This window comes from Molossus molossus, unplaced genomic scaffold (genome assembly GCF_014108415.1).
Source record: "Molossus molossus isolate mMolMol1 unplaced genomic scaffold, mMolMol1.p scaffold_m16_p_12, whole genome shotgun sequence".
NCBI lineage: Eukaryota > Metazoa > Chordata > Mammalia > Chiroptera > Molossidae > Molossus > Molossus molossus.
The window spans coordinates 65,847,079-65,873,597 of NW_023425347.1; the positions used below are offsets into that span (position 1 = coordinate 65,847,079).

A 26,519-nucleotide genomic window follows, 5' to 3' on the forward strand; every position below is an offset into this window, starting at 1 on the left:
CGCTTCTTCACCAGCAAGAAGAGGCATTCTTGCAAGGCACGGAGACATGTACCACATAACAGGTTTGCCAGGGCTCCTTGAGACCTAAGCAGGAACGTAAGGATTAAATCCGGTTGTCTAGTCTTTTATATTTGCGGCAGAGGAAGTGGGACCAGAGGCCAATGGGCAACCCGCCCACTGTTTGGAGCGGCTGACCTCACCGATCAATAATTTGCGTTAATATTAAGTGCAGCGGTTCTAGGGGGCGGGGCTAGTCTGCTGACAGACGCGACCAGCAACGGTTCTTCTAAGCCTCCTCCCCACCCCTCACTAACTCGGCCCACCTTTCCCTCTAGGTCCTCCGACTGAACATCCAGAATCCGGGCGGGGTACAGGGAAAGCAACTGGTGTTTGAGAACAACATCCGTACCCTTCTACGTGATCTGCACCTTTAAACTTACTCGGTCACAATCCGGACCCCGGAGGCACCACCCACATCCGTTTAACATCACTTCCTTCAGGGTTAAGGGGAAAAAAAATTCTGGGAACGCGAGGGGTTGGATTGAGCCGCACTTAGGGAACGGCTTGGACCTTCTGCTAGGACTCCATCCCTGCATCTGCTCTGCCCGGTGGCCCCGTACACTTATCACCATGGAGCTGCGACCTGGTCTCGGGGCCACCTGTTTGCTGGGCTTCAGTTTCCTGCTCCTGGTCACCTCTTCTGATGGACATACTGGGCTTGGAAATGGTCAGACCATGTTCTTATCTTAATCTTTACTTATCCTGGGTCCTAGCCCAGTATAACCCTCTTCTTGTAGTAACAGGATCCTCCTCCCATTCTACCTCTTAGTGGTTTTCAACCTTCCTAGTGCCGCGACCCATTAATACAGTTCCTCATGTTGTGGTGACCCCCCAACCATAAAATTATTTTCCTTGCTACTTCATAACTATAATTTTGTTACTGTTATGAATTGCCATCAGAAATGTGTGTTTTCCGATGGTCTTAGGCGACACCTGTGAAAGGGTCATTCGACCCCCAAAGGGTCATGACCCACAGGTTGAGAACCACTGTTACTAGGTCACACTAGATTCCTTTTTATCCTCTCCAACCTCTCATGGAGTTTGAAGATTTCTTAGGATAGGGAGTAGCGGATCTAGGGAATGATTTGATGGGGAAGTTTTTCTTGGGGTGGGGTAAGGAATGGCCCTTAAATGAGAAAAAATCATGTTTAAGAGCCCAGCATAGTGCTTAGCACTTGGTAGATCCTCAGGAACAGTCACTTTTACTGCTAGGAGAAATAGGGCCTTTGGGCATCTGCATGTACAGAGAGCCTTGCCCTGAGTCTGAAGATTCTCCAACTTACCTCTTCCCTGAAGAGTTAGGTTATTGCCTCCTCCTTGTCCTGGGGGGAACAGCACCTGCATTCCAGGAAGTGAGGTGACTGGTACAAAAGGAAGGGCTAAAAGAGAGCAGAATGTCTAATGTTAGAGGTGCCACCAACAATTGTCCTTTTTATGCCTCAGTGTGTCTGAAGAAATTGAATGGTTTGTGAGGCCTGAGGAGACAGTGGTTATGAATAAAAGATAGGAGGAGATGTGACCTCCCTACTCCATCTATTACCTACATCTTCCTTCAGACTCAGGCTTTATGCTTTTCTAAGTGGGTGAGTGGTAGCATTGATTCTCCTCCAATTCCAATTTTTTTGTACCGACCTTACTGTATGGAATGACTGTGGCAGTTCTGCTGTTTTAAATTCTATTTTCTCTTATTCTTCCTACTTGTTCATTTATTGGCCTGTGATAATATTGGGTGGACATTCACTGTGCATGAATACAGTCATTCTTTAATTCAGTAAATAATTTTTGATCATTTGCAGTATTCCAGGCACTATCTTGGGCACTCCTGTTCTCACAAGCTTGTATTTAACTCTGAGAGACAGAGAGTAGACATATGAACAAATAAGAGAGAGAAGTGCTAGGGAAAAGTGCTGGAAAGAAAATGAAACTGGGATAGAGTAGAAAGGCTGGAAAGGATGAGGGAGCTGGCATTACCTGAACTAGGAAGGATAGGGAATATTTTTCTGAGAAGGTAATATATGGGTTTCCATCTCAGGGATGAAACTGCATGGTGAATTCTACTGGGCCAGAATGTTTTAAATACTTACAACCCCATTTAAAAACAGATTACTGTATATTTAGTGTAAAATTATAAGTGCCAAGGCAGGCAGAAGTGTAGTGTTAGGAGTGTGGGTTTTGATCTGAGTTTCAATTTATTCTACCATTAACTAGCTAAGAGGGCTACTTAGGTAAGTTGCTTAACTTCTCAAAGTTTAGTTTCTCATCTGCAAAAGTGGGCAAAATAACTACCTCAGACATCAATAAATAATTTACTCTGTTCCAGGTACTGTGTTAGGTGTAGGCAATTCCTTAGAGTCACGTATTCAGTATTTTTAAACATTTTTTTTCTTTTTCTTTAAATTTTTTTTTCTTTATTGATTTTTAGAGAGAGAGGAAGGGAAAAGGAGAGGGAGAGAGAAATATTGATGAGAGAGAACATTGATTGGCCACCTCCAGCATGCCCCCCACTAGGGATTTGGCCCACAACCTGGGCATATGCCTTGACAGGGAATCAAACTGGCAACTTACTGGTTAATGGGTCAATGCTCAACCATTGAGCCACACAGGCTGGGTGTATATTCAGTATTTTTATTCCTTATTAGACATGAAGCTCTTGTGGTTATTCCAGTTATCATTTCAGTATAATAAACCACCCTAAAAATTAGTGGCATAAAGAAATCATTTTATTATGTTCATGATTCTGTGGGTCAGGAATTCACACAAGGCATAGTGGGGAAGGTGTGTTACTCTGTTCTGTGATGTCTGAGGCCTCAGCAGGGGTGCTACTTCTTCATGTGGTCTTTCTTCATGGGCTAGTATGGACCACCTCACAATAAGACAGCTGGATTTCAAGAGTGAGTACCTCAAAAGAACAAGGTGGAAATGCATAGCATTTTTATCATCTAGCTTTATAAGTCACATAGCATAACTTCCACTGTACTCTGTCTGGGCCTGTTCAAGGGGGAGGGATATTAACCTCTCCACCTCTCCCAGCATAGAGGAATGTTGAGTTCATGTTGTAAGAACAGCATATGGAATGGGAGGTAGTCTGAAGACTAATCAAGACAAAGTCAGCAGGCAATTACTTGACACTGTGAGCAAGGAACATCAGGTAACTAGGAGCAACACATAGGAGGGCAACTTGAGGCAGAAGGACTGTGTTGTGATCATTAAATTAGAAAACAAAAGGCTCCAAATATTATGTTACAAATTTAGAAAGTGTTTAGTTAATATTTATTATAATGTCTTCCCAAAGAATATTTAATTGTTCCTGAAAGGAATTAATAATATTTCAAACTTTCATTTTTTGTATCTCTTGGGTGTGGATTCTTGGGAAATAAATTGTTGTCCACCCACCCCATCTCCCAGAAAAGTGCTACCTGAAGCAGTTGTTCATGAAAAATTATAATGAGTAGGATTTCTTCCCAGATGTATAAGGAGCTCCAGCTCTTTTTAGAAGATGGTCTGGTAGTTTGCAGACAGGAGAGACTACATGACTCTACTGTTTTTATTAAGAAGAGGAAGTACAGTGGTATGGTGTGAGCACTGGATAGGAATCAGGAGGCCTGTGGTTTTTTTTTTTGTTTGTTTTTTTTGTTTTTTTTGTTTTAGTTGATTTTAGAGAGAGAGGAAGGGAAAGGGAGATAGAAAAATCAATGAGAGAGAACATCGATTGGCTGCCTCCTGCATGCCCCCCACTGGGGATTTGGCCCACAGCCTGGGCATGTGCCCTGGCTGGGAATTGAACTGGCGACCTCTTGGTGCATGGGTTGATGCTCAACCACTGAGCCACACTGGCTGGGCAGGAGACCTGGGTTTTAATTCTGGTCAGACCATGTAACCAGCTGTGGTTTTCCCTGGGGACCATTTATTAATAAGAGAGTTGGACTTGAAATTATTCCTAACAGTTCTTCCAGCTCTAACATTCTAGAGCTCTAAAATAATTTTGTTATTCTCTATGTTCTAAAACATTGGACTATATTACCTATGGGGAGAAGTGTAATGACTAACATTTATTGTACATTGCTAAATTTCAGGTATTGTTCTGTGTATTTTTCACAATTTGCTGGTTTAATCCTCATAGTAACCTTCTGAAATGGATAATATTATTATTATCCCCATTTCACAGGTAAAGAACCTAAAATGGGACACAGGAGTCACACACCTAGTAAGTGGGGGTAGCTGGGCTACAAATCCCTGAGCCAGTGCTCATAACAAGTATATCACTTCTGCCTCTGAGTACAGAAACTCCTTTGAAGACTTTAAAAGAGAAATGAGAACGTTGTCAGTGGGGATAATTTATGTGCCCTCCTCCTGAAACAGAAATGGATAATAGTCAAGTCTTCAGAATAAAAATTAGGCACTGACACATACAGAGTGTTTATATTCCACATTGTGTCCTATTCACATTCACAACAATTCTGTGAAACTGACATTTTGTTAGCCATATTTTGCATTTGTGAAAACAGTAAGTGACTGAACTAGAATTCCAATCCAGGTCTGTTTGACCACAGACAGGCTTTATTTAGCCACTGTGTTATTCTACCTCTCAGGTACAGTGTTCCCTGTTTTAGAGTCTTGGCTGCCAACTCTGACACTTAACCTTTTGTCAGCTGGGAGGGGGTGGATAATACTTTTCTGACGTCTTTAGTTTACCCTCATGAAAATTTTAGGACGAAGAGCTTGGAAAGTCTGATGTAAGTGCTGTCTTTAGGAATGGTCACCTTTTTTTTTTTTTTTTTTTTTTTAAATATTTTTAGGGAAGGAGTTGCTGACGTGGGAGACTTCAGCTCACTTTGTAGATAACTGGTATAAATTAAGTGGCTGTGCAGGTGACACGTTAGGAAACTGGACTGTCTTCAGATGTTCCACGTTGGCATGTGTGTGAGTGTGGGTGGTGTTGGGAAGTAGGTGATTTTAGTAACAAGGTAAACACTGTACCCTTTCAAGTTATTTTTGAAGGGAAACAAAAGGACCAGGGTTTTCCAGATCTGAATGCAGTGGTTTCATTCTGCTTTGGTGAAGCCACATTCATTCATTCATTTATTCATTTAATCTTTGCTGGAGAGGAAGTAAAGTGTCGTGAGTTGTTAAACTACAGGCTCTGGAACTCCACCACCTAGGTTCTAATCCCAGCTCTGCCACTTACTGGTAGGTGTAACCTTGAGAAAGCAATTTAACTTTAGCTTCCATCTTTGTAAAATGAGGATAATTATAGTTTCTATCTCATAAGTTTATTTTGAGGATTAAATAAGTAATGTGAAAAGCATGCAGAACTGTGCCTGGGCTGTAATAAATACCATATGAATGTTAGTCATTGATATTGTTACTGTATCATTATGTTATTGTAATTATCACATAAGGTAAGAACTCATAAAGCAATGGTGGTGATTATTCCTATTAGGAAAAATTCCAGTTACTTTATTTATTTATTTTTATTTTTTATCCTCACTGAGGACACTTACATTCATCTTCAGATAGGGTGGGAGGGAGAAAGGGTCGAAGAGAGAGAGAAAAACATCAATGTGAGAGAGACACATGGACTGGTTGCCACCCACACGACCCCAACAGGGGCTGGAGACAAACTGCAACTGAGGTACGTGCCCTTAGCGGGAACTGAACCCAGGACTCTCCTGTACACGGACCGACATTCCAACCACTGAGCCAAACCGGCCAGGGCTCCAATTACTTTTTTTTAATCCTAACCTGAGGATATGTTTATTGACTTTTAGAAAGAGAGAAAGAGAGAGAGAGAACATCAATTGGTTACCCTGATTGGGGATTGAACCTGAAACCCATGTATGTGTCCTGACTGGAATTGAACCCAACCTTTTTATTGTATGAGATGATGCTCCAACCAACTGAGCCACCTGGCCAGGGTCCAGTTACTTTTTTTTTTCTATCCTCACCCGAGGACATTTTTTCCATTTTTTGTTCAGATAGAGTGGGAGGAAGAGAGAGAGAGAGAAACATCGACGTGAAAGGGACACATCAAGTGGCTGCCACCTGCACGACCAACCAGGGCCAGGGACAAACTGCAACCAAGGTACGCGCCCTCAGCGGGAACCGAACCCGGGTCTCTCCGGACCGCAGGCCGACATTCTAACCGCTGAGCCAAACCGACCAGGGCCCAGTTACTTTTTAATATGAATTTTCAAAGAAATTTTGTACATCTAGTAAACTATTTCAATTTATACCTCTAGACTAATTCTAAGGGTAATGCAGTAAAGTGGCTAAGGAACTGTTGGGGTATCAGAAAAGCATGTTAATTAGGAATCAAGAGACCTAAATTCTGGTGTGGCTTCCTCCATGGTCTTGGGTAGGCTCTGTCCTTTTTAGGCCTTGTAATATGAGAGGATTGGAATAATTGATCTCTTAAGTTTGTGCTGTCCAATACAGTAGCACTAGCCACGTGTCACTCTTAAATTTTAAATTAATTAAATGAAATACAATTGAAAATTTAGATTCTCATTTGCATTAGCTACATTTCAAATACTCACTAGCCACGCTGCCCTACTGACTCTCTTAGTAATAACCTCCTATGACTGTAAGTTTTGTCAGCTAGCTTCTGAGTAGCCTAAGTTTATGGAGAAATGTTATTTTACCGGATATTAATCTAGCTTCCCTGACTTTCTTTTGGCTGATATATGTTTCTGTCATTTTATATTTTACTTTTATAAGTCCTTCTGTTTTAGGTGCTCTTGTAAACATCATATAGTTTTTTCAAAAACCAAAGTCTGACCATTTCTGTCTTTTAACTCTAATTGGCAAGTGTAGTCCACTTATGTTTGTGGGTGACTAGAAATGGTCACATTTCTCTCATCCAGTTTCCATTACTACTGTTTTTTCTATGCATTTTTCTCCTTTTATGCCCGTTCTTTGGGGATTGAGTATTTGCTTGATCTTATTTTGCTTTATCTCTTTAATTGGTTTGGAGGATGGTGTTCTAGTTCTTTTCTTTTGGTGGTTACTCTTGAAATTTTACTTACATACTTAACAAAATCTAGCATTAATATCTTAATGTTACTAATAACATTTTAACTTCAGTCACTTCCTCTTGTAATTGTTGTCTAGCACTTTAGTTCTGTCCTTTTTCAAAACTCTACAAATTGAGCATTATACATTTTTATGCGGATAATATTTAGATTTATCTACATGTTTACCGATTTATTTGCTCACTGTTTCTTATATCTAGGCTTTCTTCTGGAATCACTTCCTTCCTGAAACATGCCCTTTATTTATCCCATTTCTGTGATTCTTCTGTCCTAGCGGACTATTTCATATTTCCTCGTCTTTTCAAACCTCCACAATGCTTCTTCCACAATCCTTGCTCTCAGCTGGACACAAGGAATTAGAAGAGGCCTTTCAAAAATTGTCACCACTACATTTACCTACCTTCTGGCACCAGTGTTCATATAGTCTTCCTTTCCTCTTTTTATGGATAAACTGTCTATACTCCTAGCAAAGGCTGATCCCTCTACTTAAGTACTAAATCCCATGTTTCTTTTCATCTAGTTAAGATATTCTTTTACTTTTCTTTCTTGTTCTGTATCATCAGTTTTTCTATCATTATTATATAATTTATGTCAGTTTTCAACATCCTCCCCATTGAATTAAAACCCTTCCTCTCTGACCCTGACCAGTTTGGCTCAGCAGTTAGAGCATGGGCGGGGGGACCAAAGGGTCATAGGTTCGATTCCCAGTCAAGGGATATACCTGGGTTGTAGGCCCTGGTCGAGGTTGTGCGGGAGGCAACCAATTAATGTGTCTCTCACATCAATGTTTCTTTCTCTCTCTCTCTTTCTCACACACTATCTTAAAAAAAAAGAAAAATCTATGGAAAAATATCATCAGGTGAGGATTAACAAAAATAAAATAAAACCCTTCCTCAACTCACAGCTCCCTTTAACAATCATTCCTCACCCCCACCCCAGTAAAATTATTTGAAAGAGTTGTATGTTCTCTAGTTCTTTCTTTGGGCTATCTTGATTGGCTCTGATCACGCTTTCATCCTCACTCCTCTACTGTTTTGTCAAGGTCAGCATTGTTCTTCAATTGCTAAATTCAGTGGTTGTTTCTGATTTAACAAAAATATTAGAATCAGTTGATCACCCTTCCTTCTTGAGGCATCTTGGAAATACTTGGATTGTAGGACTCCACGTGCTGCTGGTTTTCTGCCGACTCACTGGCAGTTCTTTCTTGTGGCCTTAGCTGGTTTTTCTTTATCTCCCCTAACCTGGGAGTGCTCCAGGGCTCTTGGTCTCCCTCTGCATCTATACTCACTCCCTTGGGATCTTATTCAATCTCAGGCTTTAAATAACATCCATAACTTCTTTGAATTTTAGGTTCAGATATTCAATTGTTTATTAAGAATCTCTAATTGGATGTCTAGTAAGCATCTCAAAATAAACATATCCAAATCCAAACTCTTAATGTTCCTTTCCAAAACTCAGTCCATCTGCTCTCTTCCCCATCTCTATTAATGGCAACCCCATTCTTCCAGTTGCCCGGGCCAAAATCCATAGATTGACCCTTACCTTCTCTCACCTTATATCCATAGCAAAAGCCTTTTGACTTTGCCTTCAAAATATATCCAGAATTCGAAAGTACCTTACTCCCTCCACCACCACAGCTGGTCCAAACTATCATCATTGCTTGCCTAGGTTATTGCAATAACCACTTTACTAGTCTCCTTTACTTTTGCTTTTCTCCCCTGTGTTAGTTTGCTAGGGCTGCAAAGTACCACAAACTGAGTGGTTTAAACAACAGAAACTTGTTGTCTCATAGTTCTGGAGCCTAGAAGTCTGAAATCAAGGTATCAATAGGATTGGTTTCTTTTGAAGGCTTAGGGAATGATCTGTACCAGACCTCTCTCCTTGCATATGGCTATGTTCTCCCTGGGTACATATCTACTCACATTTTCCCCCTTTTAATTAATTAATTAATTATTTTTCTTTTCTTTTCTTTATTGATTTTTTTAGAGAGAGAGGAAGGGGAAGGGAGAGAGAGATAGAAACATCAATGAGAGAGATTATTGATTGGCCACCTCCTGCATACCTCTCACTAGGGATTTGGCCCATAACCTGGGCATATGCCCTGACTGGGAATTGAACCAGCGACCTCTTGGTGCATGGGTTGATGCTCAACCACTGAGCCACACTAGCCAAGTGACTTCCTTCTACTTTGAAAGACAACATTGTGTAGTGTTAAAAGCAAAGAGTCTGGACCTTGGCTGCGTAGGTTTAGATCTTCCAGCTCTGAGACTTACTAGCTATGTCAACTTGGGAAAGTTACTTAAACTTTGTACCTCGGTAAAATTGGATGAATGAGAGTACCTACTTCAAAGGATGTTATAATCGTTATTTGTAAAGTACTTAGAATAGTGCCTGGCATATTATATTAATAGCAAATACTTGCAGCAATTCTCCAGTTCCAGACACCGTTCTAAGCTCTTTAATGTGTTCATTTATTTAATACTTACAACAACCCTGTGAGGTAGCTGCTGTCATTATCCTCATTTACAGTTGAGGGAGGAGGGAGAGAGAGAAACTTCGATGTGACAGAGGTACATCAACTGGTTGCCTCCTGCACAACTCCGACCAAGGCCGGGGACCGAACTGCAACCGAGGTACATGCCCTTGACCGGAATCGAACCTGCAACTCTTTGGTCCATGGGCCCACACTCTAACCACTGAGCAAAACTGGCCAGGGCACAAATCTATTTTTATGTATAGAATATATTAACATGGTTTCATTTGTTAAAAGGTATATTTTTTTCTCCCACTCTTGTTCTCCTGTCACTCAATGTCTAACCCCAGTGATATTATGTCTTCAAATATGTCCCTTTCTTGCCCTGGCCAGTTTGGCTCAGCAGTTAGAGCATCTGCTCGAGGACCGAAGAGACGCGGGTTCGATCCCAGGCTGTGTGGGAGGCAACCAGTCAGTGTGTCTCTCACATTGATATTTTTCTCTCTCTCCCTCCCACTCAATCTGAAAAATCAATAGATAAATGTCCTTGGCTGAGGATTAAAAAAATGTCCCTTTCCTTCATCTTTACATTCTGAGACTCCAATTTTATATATACTAGTCTATTTCTTCATCTACTTCATATCTCTTGGCCTCTTCTTCACATTTTCTATCTCCTTATCTCTCTCTGCTGCATTCTGTATAACTTCTGATCCATCTCTACACCTGTCTCTAATTTCCTGTTTTAAGCTATCCATTGAATTATTTTTAATTAATGAAGGTTCTTTTTTGTTTTGTTTTGTTTTTAGCAGTTTAATGTCTATAGAAAAATTGAGCAGAAAATATAGAGTTCCTATGTAAGCCCTCACTCCTCTATCTCCCCCCACCTCCAGTTTCCTCTATTATTAATATCTTACATTTAGTGCAGTACTTTTGTTACAATTGATGAGCAAGTGTTGAAACATTATTATTAACTAAAGTCCATGGTTGACATTAGCATTCACTCTTTGTGCTGCACATCCAGTGCTTTTTAATAAACATATAATGACATATGTATTAGTTTGCTACAACTGCCGTAACAAATACTACAGACTCAGTTAAACAACAGAAATTTATTTTCTCACAATTCTGGAAGCTAGAAATTCAAACAAAATCAAGTGGTTGGCAGGGTTGATTTCTTCTTGTAGATGGGCACCTTCTTTCTGTGTCTTCACATGATTTTCTCTGTGTCCTAATCTGTTTTTGTAAGGACATATTGGATTAAGGTCAACTGAAATGACTTCACTTGAACTCAGTTACCCCTTTAAAGACCTTATCTCCAAATATAGTCACATTCTGAGGTGCTGGAGGTTGGCACTTCAACATATTGAATTTGGTAGGAGAGACAAAATTAGCCCATAACAGTATATATCTGCCATTACAGAATCATATAAATTAGTTTCTCTACTATAAAAATTCCCTGTCCCACTTATTCATCCTTCCCTCCTCCATGGACCTCTGGCAACCATTGATCCTTTCACTGTCTCTATATAGTTTTGCCTTTTACAGAATGTTACTGTTGGAATCATACAATATGCACTCTTTTCACATTGGCATCTTTTACTTAGCAATATGCATTTAAGGTTCCTCCTTGTCTTCTGTGGCTTAATAACTCATTTATTTTTATCCGTACATATCCATTGATACACACACACACACACACACACACACACACACACACACACATAGTATGTGTTAATCTTCACCCAAGGATTTTTTTTCCCATTGATTTTTAGATAGAATGAAGGCGGGGGGGGGGGGGGCGGAAAAACAAATAAATATTGACAGGAGAGATACATGGATTGTGCCTCCTGTACAACCACAACCATGGCAGGGATTGAACCTGCAACCCAGGTATGTGCCCTTCACTGAATCAAACCCATGACCCTTCAGTTAATGGGCCGACACTCTAACTGCTGAGCCAAACTGGGCAGGGCTATATGTTTAATTTCTAAAAGTTCTATTTTGTGGTGCCTTTACAGATTACCCTGTTTTGTGTGTTGCATACTCATTTTTGTGATCCTGTGTGTTATTTCTTTAACCATTCATACGTAGTTATTTTTGTATCCTGTGGCTGATAATTCTAATATCTGAAGTTCTCAGGAGTCTAAATCTATCTGTTGTTTCTGCAGACTCTTACTTGTTGTGACTCGTTTTTGTTTTTTAATTTGGGGATCTATGATTGTAAGCTCAAAATAGTTGTTCACCATTCTATCCTGAAGGCTTCAAATGGGGAATCTTTTCTCTAGAAAGGTTTGGCATTTGATTAATCTGGAGACCAGGAGTATTATTGATGTGGAATCACTATAGTCTCTTTGACACATCATAATGTACATTTGCTTTCAGGTCAGCCTTACCTTTTAGTTCTTCATCTGGTTTTAGCTTACTTTGTGTTTGTGTTTATTACTGTGGGTACATTTTGAAAGTCCATTTTATCTAGGATTTCATTGTTTCTTAGGTGGATATGCCTCTAAGACTGCCAAAGCAGGATTAAGTTGCCTAAATTTAAGTATTAACTGATAGAAAGATGGGGATCACCTTAGGTACCTTCCAGTTCTTCTAAGCATCCTCCCAATTTCACTCTTACTTAATCATTCACTCTTCAGGATTAGACTTTGGGCCCTAGGAAAGTGACACATTTCCTCTTGGCCATCAGCCCATGCTGTTGGGACTGAAAAGGAATGGTGGTTTGTTTGAATTCTGCCCCATGTGCTAATCTGAATAAGCTATTTATTTCTCTGTGTTAACACTGATGGAAATGTGAATTTATTTCTAGGAAAGAAAGCCCTGGGAGATAGTATATTAATTAAAAAGTCATAAAATTGAAGTTTAAATCCCAGGTTGGCCATTTACCAGGTATGTGACCTGGTATAGGTTATGTAACTTCTCTGAGCCTCAGAAGTCTCAACTGTAAAGAATAACAAAAGCTGCCATTTATTGATCATTTATACCTATTTTAATGATGAGAAAACAAGTATAGAGAGGTTAAGTAAAAGAGGATTATTATTGTAAATTATTGCCAAATTTAAATGAGATAACATGTGTGATGTGCCAGGCATATATAAGGTGATCAATAAATAACAGCTAGCATTGTTATGATTACATTTTCCAGATATAAAATTAAGTCATTTATGTTTTAGCCAAAATAAGATTCATTTACTCAGTACTTTATGGAACACTTACCTTGGCCATGTGTAGGAAACAGGAGGGAACAGGACAGATATGGTCCTCGCCCTTTAGGGAATTCCCTTTGGGTGAGGGACACCACATCCAACATTTACAATTCAGCTTGGGATGTGCTGTTGTGGGGCTTTGGGAATCAGGGAAGATTTACCAGAAGAAATGCCCTCTAGGTTTATACTTGAAGAATGAATTGGAAGTGTGGGTGGAAGGAAAGGCAGAAGGAGCAGTGATTATGAAAGCTGGAGGGGAGAAAGTGCATGCTACATTTAAGGAAACAAAATAAGTTTTGTGTGTAGGATTTTAGAAAAATTGTGGAAAGTGAGCCTGGAGAGGTGGGCAAGTGCCATATTCTGAAAGCTTTGTAAGTCTGCTGAAAGGGTTTGGTTTTAACCTTTCTTTTTTGGGCATTGGAAAGCCTCTGACAAGTTTTTACCCACCAGAGATGTGATTTTAAAATACCACTCTGGCTGAAGTGTGGGGAATAAAAAACAAGAAAAGCTTAAACAATATTATCTCATTTAATTCTTATGTCATCACTTGGAGGTAGGTATTATTATCTTGATTTTACGGATGAAGAAATTGGGACTTGGAGAGCTTACTTTATTCACAACATTGGTACATTTAATAGTCCATATCCATGTCTTTCAACTCTAAAGCTATATTGTTGTATTGTCTTCAAATAGTAATGATTTGTTGTGACCTGCTTTATGTTTACTCTGAAAAATTCTCATTCCTACAGTATTATTTGCACACTCTATGTTAGGTTGCACAGCATTTTACAAACATTATTTATTCTCCTTAAAAACTATGAGTAGGCAATGTTATCTCCATTTTACAGGTCTGAAAAGTGAAGCTTGAGGTATGGGACCATCCATGGTCCCATACACCCAGAAAGTGGTGGAGCTGGGACTTGAACACCATGCTTTTGACAGAGGAAAGCCTTCTTTTTTTTAAAAAAATTTTTATTTTATTATTTTTTTAATTTTTATTTTTTTTTATCCTCACCCGAGGACATTTTTCTATTTTTTGTTCAGATAGAGTGGGAGGGAGAGAGAGGAAGAGAGGGAGAGAGAGAAACATCGACGTGAAAGGGACACATCGAGTGGCTGCCACCCACACGACCAACCAGGGCCGGGGACAAACTGCAACCGAGGTATGTGCCCTTAGCGGGAACCGAACCCGGGTCTCTCTGGACCGCAGACCGATGCTCCAACCGCTGAGTCAAACTGGCCAGGGCGGGAAAGCCTTCTTTATGGGTGAACATACCACACTTCTTTCTTGGGTCTTTGCTCTTTGTTCACATGTGAATGTTTTTGACTCTTTTCTTCTAGGTTTTGGTGATCACATTCATTGGAGGACACTAGAAGATGGGAAGAGAGAAGCAGCTGCCAGGTATAAGATATGGTTTTAGATTATTTAGGGTGGTTAAATACTTTTCAGACATCAATTTAGCATTAATTTCAGGTGAAGGTCATGCCAAAGCAGAGCAAGAACTGAGTAGTTGCCTGATAACAACAACAATAATTCTATCTAACATCTATTAAGTGTGTACTATGCACCAGGCATTGAATTATGTGAATTAGCTTATTTCATTCTCATAATAACTCTTTTGAGGTGGGTACTGTTGTTACCTTCATTTTGGAGTTAAGAAAACTAAGGCACAGAACAGTTAAATAACTTGCCCAGGATCACAGAGCTAGTAAGTGGTGAAGCCAAGATTTAGATGCAGACATTCTGGCTTGTCAGAGCCTACCTTCAACTAGCAAACCATATAGTCTCAAGCTGAGTAGTCTCAAGTTCCAAGTCTATGCTCAGACAACTGATACAAAGGGGGTGAAAAAGGCAGAGCAAGGGAGGGATGTGCTTTACATGCATTAATTTGTTTAATCTTCACAACCTTTGAGGTTGGTTCAGCCTGTGAAATAAGAACTGTTATATAGGAGAGGAAATTGAGATACAGAATGGTTAAATAACATGATAATAGTTCATACAGCTAGTAAGTGGCAGAGCCAAGACTTGAATGTTCTCTACTATACCATTGTGGAGAAATATAAAGACCCAATATACCTATGTGCACCTACCTTATACTTGCACAGAAACCCTCACACTTCTGTAAACTAGAGTGCTTGCTTTTGCTAGAACAGATCCTATGGCTTCATGATTCTGAGTCTCATACCTTCTGAAACTGGAGTAGGGTTGCCAGATTTAGCAAATAAAAATAAACATGCCCACCCTGGCCTGTGTGGCTCAGTGGTTGAGCATTGGCCTGTGGACCAGAGGACCAGAGAGTCCGGGTTCAGTTCCCACTAGGGGCACGTACCACAAAAACAAACAAAAAAACCCAAAAACAAACAAACAAACAAACTATATATATATATGTGTGTGTATATATATATATATATATATATATATATATATGCCCATTTAATATTTGAGACATACTTACATTAAAAACATTTTTATATTGCTTATCTGGAATTCAAATTTAATTAGGCATCCTGTATTTTATTTGACAACCATACCCAGGAGAAAAATTCCTATTAGTTTTTCAATTTCTAAGTCAAATAAATGACTATTTATAGATAAAGTCTTCAGAGATTTTTCTGGACAGTTTGTTTTCCTTTTCTGTACTGTTACAACTCAACCTACATTCTTTTATCATTCATTATAGTATATATTTTTCTGCTGTAGGTGCCTAACTTTTCCCATTCAGATCCTTGATCTCCTATGGGGGAACCGTTCTATGTTCATTTCCAAATCCCCAAACATAGAGATGTTGAGTGATTAAAATGACTATTGAATAAACAGTTATTGGGAGTCACAGGGTGTAAGGAATGAAGGGAACTAGCATTTGTGAATTGTCTTGTATATGCTGAATATATTTCTGATTGTTTTTGCAATATTTAATGTTCATTAATGCCACATTAGAAACGAATGGGCAGTCTTTGGTCGAAAAGAGATAACATTCCCTTGAGGCCTGTAGCATTTGACGTAAATAAATGATGCCATTCTAGTCTCCATCTCCTTTCGGAGAGAAGAGGACCTGGGTCTAATTGGCTGGAACTCCTGTTTTCGTAGCAACAAAAGGTCCTTTAAGAGTCAAGGGATACCGGAAGTTGTTTGTATTTCCGGTTTGTGTCCGGAAAAGCCGGACACCCGGAAGTTGACCCCCGAGGTTGCACATGGCCGCGCCCTTGGAGGATGCCGCTCGTAGTGTTTTGCGGGCTGCCGTACTGCGGGAAGAGCCGACGCGCAGAGGAGCTCCGCCGGGCGCTGGCAGCTGAGGGCCGCGCGGTGTACGTGGTGGACGACGCGGCGGTTCTGGGCGCGGAGGATGCGACAGTGTATGGCGATTCGACCCGTGAGAAGGCGTTGCGTGGGGCCCTCCGCGCCTCAGTGGAGCGGCGCCTGAGTCGTCACGATGTGGTCATCCTTGACTCGCTTAATTACATCAAGGGCTTCCGCTACGAGTTGTACTGCCTGGCGCGGGCGGCACGCACCCCGCTCTGCCTGATCTACTGCGTACGGCCAGGCAGTCTGAGCGGGGGACCTCGGGTGGCGGATGCGGAGGAGAACCGGAGCCAGAATGTCAGTGTGACTTGGCGGCCGCGTACTTTAGAGGGAGGGAGACCTCTGGTAGCGGGCACCTGTGTCCTTAGGGAACCGCAAGCATTGGACTCTGTAGTAAATGGGAGAACCCAGGCACACGTACCGGAGGAACTGAAGCCGGAGGAAGCCAGGGCGCCAGATCTTTCACCTCTCGTGATTCCGGAACTCGAGAAACCTGCAAAGCATGTGTCCGGTGTCTTTTACCCTCCCGAACTTCTGGAGTCCCTAATACAGCGCTTCGAGGCTCCCGACTCTCGGAACCGCTGGGACAGACCCCTCTTCACCTTAGTGAGCTTAGAGGAGCCGTTGCCCCTGACAGAGATCCGGGCTGCCCTTTTTGAGAACCGGGCTCCTCCACCCCATCAGTCTACCCAGTCCCAGCCCCTTGCCTCCGGCAGCTTTCTGCACCAGTTGGATCAGATCACCAGCCAGGTATTGGCAGGACTGATGGAAGCGCAGAAGAGCGCGGTCCCCGGAGACTTGCTTAAGCTTCCTGGGACCACGGAACGCCTTCAGTTTACCCGGCCTTTGTCCATGGCAGAACTGAGTCGCCTCCGACGCCAGTTTATTTCCTACACCAAAGTGCGTCCCAACAATGAGAACCTGTCTCAACTAGCCAACATGTTTCTGCAGTATCTGAACCAGAGCCTGCTCTAACCACAGGGGGTTGGGGAAAAGCCATAGCTTCGTGTTTAACCTGTACTGCACAGTATTTTTCTGGGAAGATTAATTTGAAGGTCTGCATAGCATATTGATGTGTGATTCTGTGACTGATTCATATTTTGCATAATGCCTCGGTGCCAGGCCTTGAGTTTGGAGCATATGGAGACTAGAAAGAATGTGGAACTAACTTGAAGGATCTTGGCAAATTCCTCCAGAGGACAGAGATCAGGTAGACAGGGCTTGCTTAGATTGGGTTCTACTTGGGATATATAGTACACTGCATTGATTTCCCCCATCTGAATTGTGGGAGATTAGACGGGATGGATGAGTTATTTTAAAACAATTGTGAACAGAAACTGAAGATGGCACAGTTCTGCATCTGCACTGGTCCTCCTTTCATACCACAAATAGGTTTTTTAGTGCTGTACCTAAACCTTCTGCTAGTCTCTATCCTGGGGTCTCTGGGGTCACAGATAAATCTACTGGTTTCTGTACCTGGGAAGCTTTGGTTCTAGTGGAAGTGAAAGACATAACCACTAGATTATTTCATCTAATAAATTTTTTTAGAAGAAGAGGGTTGGCTGGAATCTCTTTCATTAATGTAACAATGTCATTCATTTAATTTATTTAATATAACGTTTTAGATATACATACACGGGTGGGCAAAAGTAGTTTTACAGTTGTGAGTACATGAAAGTTTATTATATTTATTATTGTATTATTTTCCATATGAACAAAAGTAAACTACTTTGCCAACCACTATTATTACTATTGTGCCTTTGACTGAAATAGTACTTCAGTAGTGCTTAGAAAGAGATGGGATATTTTGTTCTAATCTAAAGTGATTATAACTTATGTAAATTGTGCTTCATTCTATATTTTAAAGCAAATGTCACTTTAAGCTTATCTTTCATTCTTCCATTGATTTGATTTAAAAAATGGTAGGGGCTTGTGATTTTCAAAGATGAATTAGGTAATCTTTGCCCTTGAGAAGTTAATAGTTTGGTGAGAAATATAGACAAGTAAACAGAATATTACAGGAATTAAGGGGTTGGTGATTAGAGGTTGATCACAGAATGCTTTGGGAGTCCAGAGAAGGAAAGGACTAACTAGCTGTTGAGAGAAGGTGATTTTACAGAGGGGATTAATATGTGAACTGTCGCTCTAGAACAAGGGATAGCAAAGGGCCAAATATAAATATTTTAGGCTTTGTGGACCATAGCATCTCTGTTCCAGCTTATCAGCTTTGCCATTGTAACACAAAAAGAGTGATAGTAGGTATAAAAGTGTGGCTCAATTGGTTGGAGCATTGTCCCATACACTGAAAGGTCATGGGCTTGAATGTTTCTCTCACATCAATGTTTCTCTCTCTCTTAAAAAAAAAAAAAAAGGAAAATCAATAAACATGTCCTCAGGTGAGGATTAAAAGAAAAAAAAAGTGTCATTGTGTTTTAATAAAACGATGTACACTGAAATGTGAATTATATTTCTACCATATCACAAGAAACTATTCTTAGATTCATTTCAACCATTTATAGATGTAAAAAACATGTATCTCACAGCTCTATAGAAGTAGGCAGTGGGCTTGATTAGGTCTGTTGATTGTAATTTGCTGACTTCTGCTCTAGAAGGCTGAATGTCTGGGAGAAAAGAGAGAGCAAAACAAATTTCTCTAAGTGCATGGAGCTGTTAAAAGGATGGGCTGCCATGGTTGGTGATGCATTCCTGCTCATCAGGCAATCTGGGGACCTCCTTTTGTTTCTGATATATGAAAGGATTCCTGTGTGAAATGGAGGTTTGGACTAAAATCTAAGTCCTTTTCTAACTTTCATTCTCTGATTCTAAGTTAATTGATTGTTGGTTGAGTTGGGTATAAACCCATGAATTCTGGATTGCCATTCTAAATTGAAGTACACTATATTGGTCAAAAAGAACACTGGTTTTGGAGTCAGACTTAAGAATTAGTAAATTGCAGAACCTAGATTTTATGTGGCCAAATATTTAATTTCTTTGGAGTCTCAGTTTTCTCATTCCTATTATGAAACCATTAATAATCTCTTAGGATTATTGTAAGGATTTAAGTGAGACAATGCATATAAAGCACACAGTACCATGTTTTATAATAAAAGTTTAGCACCTTTGGCTATTATTATAGTTACCTGGATCCCACTTGTCACCTAAGCTTGCCCTGCTCATTTGGTTTATAAGCTTGTATAAGTATTAGAGGCAGAAATCTATCCCAGATTTGTAGTAGGCCTCTGATGAGCTGAATAATTCATTTGACACTTATTAAATTAATTTATGTATATTTAGAATAGTGCTTGATACATTGTAAATGCTATCACTATGATTTTATATGCCAGATGTAGGGGATATAGAAACAGCTGAGAGTTCCTTAAGGATCCAAGTCTGGTGGGGAGAGATGGGTAAATATAGTTCAGTGTAGTAAATACAGTGTTACACAGTGTATAATGGTATAGTGACATGGTGGTTGGATGATGGCTGCTTACCTAGGACCCTTCTACAAGTTATCATTTGAGCCTTGAGAACTTAAAGAGCTTTATCTGGCCAAGATGGGTTCAGATGGATTATGTTGCTCATTATTTAAAAAAAAAAAAAAAAATTTCCCCTCCCTGATTATAAAAATTACATTTACTTGTAGAAAAAGAAGCATAGTAAAATCCACAATCTCATTATCAGTGATAACTGTATTATATTTGGACACATTTCCTTTGGACCCTTTTTCTGTACATATTTGTATAATAAAACCAAACTACAGATAATAATTTTATATTCTAGTTTTTGACTTAACATTATACCAATGAAAATTTTTATTAACATTTTCAATGGTTATATCACCTTAATTAAATTTGATGTATTTGCCCTGGCCGGTTTGGGTCAGCGGTTAGAACATCAGCCTGCAGTCCAGAGAGACCTGGGGCTAGGGGCGCGTGCCTGCACATGCCTCGGTTGCAATTTGTCTCCAGCCCTGGTTGGTCATGCAGGTGGCAGCCACTTGATGTGTCCCTTTCACGCCGATGTTTCTCTCTCTCCCTGAACAAAAATGTGAAAATGTCCTTGGGTGAGGATTAAAAAAATAAAAAATTTGATGTATTCTGGGGAAAAGTGGGGGGACATCTGTAATACTTTCAACAATAAAAATATATAAATTTGATGTTTTCTACAGTCTTTTCTCTCTAGCTTTAAAGCCCAATTTGTAGAATTTATAGGAATGCCAGAACTTATCAGTACATTTATTATAATAATCTGTTATTAAATAGGTTGTCCTAAAACTTTCCCAATTAAAATCATACCACATGAACATACATTAATCTTTATCTTCATAAATTGGTCATTTTTATTAGGATAGATACCAAGAACTGGAATTGCTAGATTATAATTTATTTGTTTTGTTTTTAAGTGGATTGCCCGTGATGGTGATTATCCATAAATCCTGGTGTGGAGCTTGCAAAGGTAAGTGCAAATGATCAAACCTCAGATGTATTCTGAAATTAACGTTTAAAATATAGGAGCAATGACTTTGACACAGTGACTGCTGATTGCTTTAATGAATACCAAAGAAATATATGACATAGATTCCCTGCTCCCAAGAAATTGCAGTTATATTTGCAGGGGGTTGAAGGGTGAGGCAATTAAAATAAGTAGAGTAGCCCTGGCTGGTTTGGCTCAGCCGTTGGAACCTTGGCTTGCCGTCTGGAGAGACCCGGTTCGGTTCCCGCTAGGGGCGCATACCTCGGTTGCAGTTTGTCCCCGGCCTTGGTTGCGTCGTGTGGGTGGCGACCACTCGATGTGTCCCTTTCACATCGATGTTTCTCTCTCTCTTTCCTTCCCTCCCACTCTATCTGAACAAAATATCAAAAAAAAAGTGTCCTCGGGTGAGGAAAAAAAAAAAAAGTAGAGTAGCCCTGGCTGGTTTGGCTCAACGATTAGATTGTCAGCTGGTAGACCAAAGAGTTGCGGGTTCGATTCCAGTTAATGGCACATACCTCGATTGCGGTTCGGTCCCCAGCCCTGGTCAGGTCATATGGGAGGCAACCAGCTGGTGTGTCTCACATTGATGTTTCTCTCTCTCCTTCCTTTTCACTCTCTCCCCCTCCCTACCACTCTATTTGAAGATAAATAGAAAAAATATACTCGGGTGAGGATAAAAAAAATAAAATAAGTATGAGATTCAGTGCTACAATAGTCATGTAGACAATACATGATAGTGGAAGCTGAAATGTACAGAGAGAGACATGAGAAGGTCAGGAAAGTCTTCCTGGAGGACTTGAATCCAAGGTTATTTTACCCTGTAGCATGTATTTTTTCTGTTATACCACCCTGCCACTTCCAAGTCAGACTTTTGTGTGTTTGTTATGCTGTACTTAATAAAATCCTAATTGGAAAAGGAGTATAAAATTAGTGTAAATAATTACTGTAATAATATATACACATTAGTGGTATTGTTACCCTATTGTCTATTATTTTTTAATAGAAGTTATTGAAATGTAAAAAAGCAAATAGTAATAATTTTTTTTATTTATATATCATTATCTATATTTTATAAGTAAGGTAAAAGCTTTAGAGGAATGAAGTCAATCCCTTAAGGTCACATAGCTATGCAAGTAAGTGGCAGAAGCAGACCAGAATTCAAGTGTCCTGATTTAAGCGTTAGTTATATAAATCAGCTCAGCAAATTAGAGTTTGGATATAACAGTGATGTTTCTTCTATTCCAAAATCTTTTTCCCCCTAGCTTTAAAGCCCAAATTTGCTGAATCTACAGAAATTTCAGAACTTTCCCATAATTTTGTTATGGTAAATCTTGAGGTAAGAGTTTCTCCTTTCTGTTATAATCTTAATTATTTATTTTTTTAGAATGATCAGTATTAATATAAAATTTAGCAGAGCTGGGTGCTTATACGTGTTTTTTCTTGACCTTTAACACTAAGTTTTGTGTCAGATACAGTAGAAAGCTATCCAGCCTCCACTAGTGGGAGGAAGTAGGATAGGTGGAATTGGATAAGATGACTGAATCCTAAGATCCCTTCATTCTTAGTCCATGATTATGACATGTTTTTATGTCTTTGTATAGCTGATCTAAAGGAATAGTAACATGCAGGCTGCAAGTTCCTGCAAAATGAGATTGAGTTGAAAGCCCACTCTGTCCTGGGCTTGTATGTGCAGCTTTTTGTTTCTTGATTAGATATCCTTTATGTACTTTACATAGACTAGAGGTCTTGGCTTCCCAAATCAGAATATCAGATCTTAGAGTTAGAAGGGCTTTTTAGGCCATTTATACTATCTCCATTTTACAGAAAGAGCATCTTAGGCCTAAAGGAGGTGACTTAGTCAAGATCATAGAGCCTAATAAGTGATAAGAACAGGTACTGTGGCCTAGCTATGTTGCCTCTTAGGCTATACTCTTCAAAGGTGGGATGCTGGATGTTCTAAGATGATACTTCTAGCCCTAACTTTCTGAAAAATAATGTTTACTTAAACATAGTACTGGATATTTCCTGAACACATTAATAGTTAATGTTGAGGCAGCTAAGGGATTATTTATATAGCTTGTGGATAGCCTGAATGCTGATAAACCTCACTCAAGGCAAAGTTATATTAACTGAAGAAATGACCTCATTTAATTTCTGAAATGTGGACCACACCATAAATGACAAAATTACTATTGATTCCTATGCGTATAAACTCCTTGCCACTTTCTGTGGTAGTGAGAATTACCTCTTAAAGGAAATAGAAATATCTTCAGTGAGCATTCTTCAGCTTTGGAGATTTTGAAAAAGAAAGATAATTGTGTGGTCCTATCTCCTGGGAGGACTGCAACTCCACAATTGTAGCTAAAATGTCAATTTCATTAAATCATGCATTCAGGAAATACTATGTGTAAGTCAGTGATGTTTTGGGAATCGGCAAAGAACAAAACAAAATTTTTTACCCTCATTGAAATTACTAATGGGGACTTGAATATGGGGAAGTCAGGCAAATATTGGATGGTGGTAAATGCTGTGGCTAAAAATGAAGAGTGGAGGGGATAGTTTACAAAGATGGTTATCAAAGAAGGTGACATTGAGCAAAGATTTGAAGCAGAAAAAGGAGTGAGCAATAAGGATAATTGGGGGGAAGTGTCTCCGGGCTGAAGATAAAACAATTACAAAAGCCTGAGTTAGGAGCATGCCTGGCTTGATAAATGCCAGAAACAGCAACCAGGTTAGTGTGCTTGAAATAGACTGAACAGGGGTAGAACATGAAGTTAGAGAAGTGCCCAGGTGGCAGATCAGGTAGGGCCTCTTAGGGGGTTTTACTCTAAGTGAGATGAGAAGCCACTGAAAGGATTTGAGGAGAGAGGAGGGGACATGATCTGACTTAAGGTTTATACTTAATAGGATGAAGAGGAGCCCAAGGATGAAGATTTCAGCCCTGATGGGGGTTATATTCCACGAATTCTTTTCCTGGGTAACGTGAAAGATCTTAATCTGGGGATCCATGATGTAGAAGGAGAGAAAAATGAAGCAAGACACTGACTCCACCTAGTGAAACTATACTGGGATGGCTAAAAACAACAAACAGAAACCAGTTTTAAGAGAGAGTAGGGAGAGTTCTCAGTGCCAGAACTTTAAGTGTGAAGAAAAGCTTTCCTCATTAACTAACTGCTTTTGTGAGCAATGAAGTATTGATCATCCATTTATCCATCAACAGTCATTTGTGCATTAGCTCTAAGTCAAGCACTATGTAAGGTGCTAAAGGGACACAGATAAACCACAGTTCCTACCCTTGACACCATAGTACAGCAGAGGCAATGGAACCATAACCAAACAAATGTTTTCCCAAAAACAATTTTATAAAAGACGCTGAATGACTACCTAATCTTTACTTGGCATTCTGCTGGATTCTATGGAGGGTACAAAAAAAATACAGGATCCCATCATCATCAAATAGAAAAAGAACATGTCAGGAAGAGGGAACAGCATATGCCAAGACATGGGGGAGGGGCATTGTGTTTAGGAAAGTGCAAAGAATCCATTGTGATTACAACATAAAACATGGGGAGTAGAGTGGTGAGATAATGGGCTACAAAGATGGGCAGGTCTTGTTTTCCAGAGCCTAGTGTACCATATAGTATTTGAAGTACCTCTCATAATTATCGCAACCCCTGTGCCATTTTGTCTACAATAGATCCCAGTGGCAAGGTGCGTCCTGAAATTATCAATGAGAATGGAAACCCCAGCTACAAATATTTCTACACCAATGCTGAGCAAGGTATGGTTATGTTGAAAGAGAGGAGGGAAGGTTGCTGCTAGATTTAAAAATCTAGGATAAACCATATGTAAGGCCTATGATGGGAAACCCAATTCAACATGTTAGCATCTCCTGCATGACTAGATTTTGGCTAGATCCTGTGTAGAATATAGGAGAAAGATAAGCCTGTGCTTCTTCCCCGACTGCTTACAGTCCAGTTGGGAGGTAACTGACCCACATGAAATTGAAGAGCTGAGGCTCATAGAGTTTGTCACTTGCCCACAGTCTCACAGTTAATATGTCACAGAGCCAGGATTTCAGTCCAGAACATAGCTTTTTTTCCCACTGCATTAATGCTACTCTTGTAAGAATTCAAAGAAGGGGTGGATTCAAAGGAGGGTCATGCTAACTATTAGCTGATTGAGTCTAAAAGATTTCATAGATAGTAAACTTTAACTGGATCTAGAAGAATGAGAATTTGTCTCTGTTCAGATATGAGAAGGACATTTCAAGCTATTGAAGCAAGCCGGGGGGGGGGGGGGGGGGGCTGTATAGCCCAACATAGTGTGTCCTGAAGGCTTGCTAGAGGAAATGATGACTGGATTGAGTCCTGAAGAATGAGACTAGCCAGCAGCAGAATGCAAAAAGCATTATAGATTCACAAACTGGCTCAACCTAACTCCTTCCTGGCCTGCCGTTGTGTAGGGAGCCTGTACCAAAACAGCCGTCTTCCTTGAAGTCTAAATCCACAGGAAGGATGCCCTGAGATAGACAAGAAGTTTTATGTTCCTTTTTTCTAGGACCTTCTTCCCAAGTTTCCTTTTTGCCTGAGAACTTGGCTTCTTCCGTATATAGTTGATACTAGACATGACTGTCTCCTTCAGTGAAGACCACCTTTCCTCCCGGTGTGCACACACACTCACACTCAGATAGTGTAACCTGTAACCTTGACAGGAAATGAAATAAATGCAACATTCACCCAAAAGATATAATGGGGATGGTAGCAGGATGTTTTCTATTCCTTGTGTCAAGTGAACACATACAGTCTATGATGGGTTCAACTCTAATGCTGGAGGGTAAGCCAAAGTAACTACTAACAGTTTTGTAGCACTTCATGCTTTATAAAACACTTTTATTATTCATTCTGCCTTAATTTTTACAAGCATCCTGTGCAGTGTAAGTAGCGTTGCCCCTCATTTTGTAGACAAAAATTCACACAGGTAAAATGACTTCCCAGGGCTAAAATCCAGAACTGGATCTTGTGTCCAGATCCCATGCTCTCCTCATATTTCTCTTAAAACATTATTTGTCAGATGTCAAATATTTAAGATCTACTTCATACTTTTCTCCCCTAACCTTTATTTCACAGTTGTTCAGGGGATGAAGGAAGCTCAGGAAAGGCTGACGGGTGATGCCTACAGAGAGAAACATTTCGAAGATGAGTTATAACATGAATGTGTTCCTTCTCTCATCCAAGTTAGTGCTCTGGAAGGAGGGCAGCAGGGAGGGAATGTTGAGGAATTGCTCAGAACAATTAAACCAACCAAGAAACCTTACTCCTGCCTACATGAGAAGGAGCTCTCTCACTGTGGAAGAGTTCTGCTGACAGAAGCTGGTCTCCATGTTTGTGGATCCAGCAGCATGTGGCCGACTTTCTTCTCCAGCCCCTCGGACCTAAATGTCTATTTGTCATTGAATGTAAAGGATGATACCTTTTGACACAAATCTTGAGCCATTTGGAGGTTTGCTCCTCAAACTTAAGTATTTGAAACTTTTTCCATTTCCTACCACTTTATTCACCTTGGTGGTGAAAGAGATCAGGAGCATTTTTTCTACAATGTTAAAATTGCAGAAATTGCTTATCATTTCCAAGAACAAACCCTAAATGTAAGTGAGTAATTCTGCCCCCACTAAGGAGACCAGCCTGATTCTTCTCTCTCTCTCTCTCTCTCTTTTTTTCCTGGGAAAAATCTTGGCCTTCCTCCTGAATCCCTGAAACTTCCTTCCTTTTCTCCTGCTTGGGCTTCCCTGTTTGCACGCATGCGTGTGCAGAGTGGCTGTGTGTTTGGACTCAGCCTCAGCTGGAAGCATGCTTTCCCTGTTACTGTTGGAGAAACTCAAACCTTCAAGCCCTAGACAGAGCCATTTTTGTCAAATTGTCAACTGTATTTTTGTACTGGGGTTTAAAAAATATTAATTGTACTATTAAACT

The 26,519-nt window shown here is 40.1% G+C and overlaps 2 protein-coding genes across 4 annotated transcripts; both read left to right on the forward strand.

Annotated features, from left to right (window-relative positions):
• The first annotated feature begins 479 nt into the window (after positions 1 to 479).
• On the forward strand, positions 480 to 26,519 carry TXNDC12 (thioredoxin domain containing 12). 2 transcript variants are annotated; one of them, XM_036256420.1, is made up of 7 exons: positions 480 to 727; positions 14,115 to 14,175; positions 20,477 to 20,529; positions 21,810 to 21,883; positions 23,455 to 23,524; positions 24,245 to 24,328; positions 25,677 to 26,519. In XM_036256420.1, the coding sequence occupies exons 1-7, from the start codon at positions 631 to 633 to the stop codon at positions 25,754 to 25,756; spliced, it is 519 nt and encodes a 172-aa protein (XP_036112313.1). In that variant the 5' UTR covers positions 480 to 630; the 3' UTR covers positions 25,757 to 26,519. The 2 variants fall into 2 exon arrangements, with proteins under 2 accessions (XP_036112313.1, XP_036112312.1); XM_036256419.1 differs by lacking the exon at positions 25,677 to 26,519 and adding an exon at positions 25,108 to 25,645 and having other exon boundaries at positions 481 to 727.
• On the forward strand, positions 14,115 to 21,863 carry KTI12 (KTI12 chromatin associated homolog). Of its 2 annotated transcripts, XR_004958915.1 has the most exons (4): positions 14,115 to 14,175; positions 15,862 to 17,284; positions 20,477 to 20,529; positions 21,810 to 21,863. XR_004958915.1 is itself a non-coding variant. In XM_036256418.1 (2 exons), exon 2 carries the CDS (start codon positions 15,985 to 15,987, stop codon positions 17,047 to 17,049), a length of 1,065 nt encoding a protein of 354 aa, XP_036112311.1. In that variant the 5' UTR covers positions 14,115 to 14,175; positions 15,862 to 15,984; the 3' UTR covers positions 17,050 to 18,369. The 2 variants fall into 2 exon arrangements, 1 of the variants encoding a protein (XP_036112311.1); XM_036256418.1 differs by lacking the exons at positions 20,477 to 20,529; positions 21,810 to 21,863 and having other exon boundaries at positions 15,862 to 18,369.

What these genes read in the sequence shown, in the direction of transcription:
- TXNDC12 (XM_036256420.1), top strand. Translation starts at nt 631, where the DNA reads ATGGAGCTGCGACCTGGTCTCGGGGCCACCTGTTTGCTGGGCTTCAGT. An exon ending in AAGAGAGAAGCAGCTGCCAG is followed by an intron (nt 14,176 to 20,476) that starts GTATAAGATATG and finishes TTTGTTTTTAAG; the next exon opens with TGGATTGCCCGTGATGGTGA. An exon ending in CTACACCAATGCTGAGCAAG is followed by an intron (nt 24,329 to 25,676) that starts GTATGGTTATGT and finishes TTTATTTCACAG; the next exon opens with TTGTTCAGGGGATGAAGGAA.
- KTI12 (XM_036256418.1), top strand. Translation starts at nt 15,985, where the DNA reads ATGCCGCTCGTAGTGTTTTGCGGGCTGCCGTACTGCGGGAAGAGCCGA.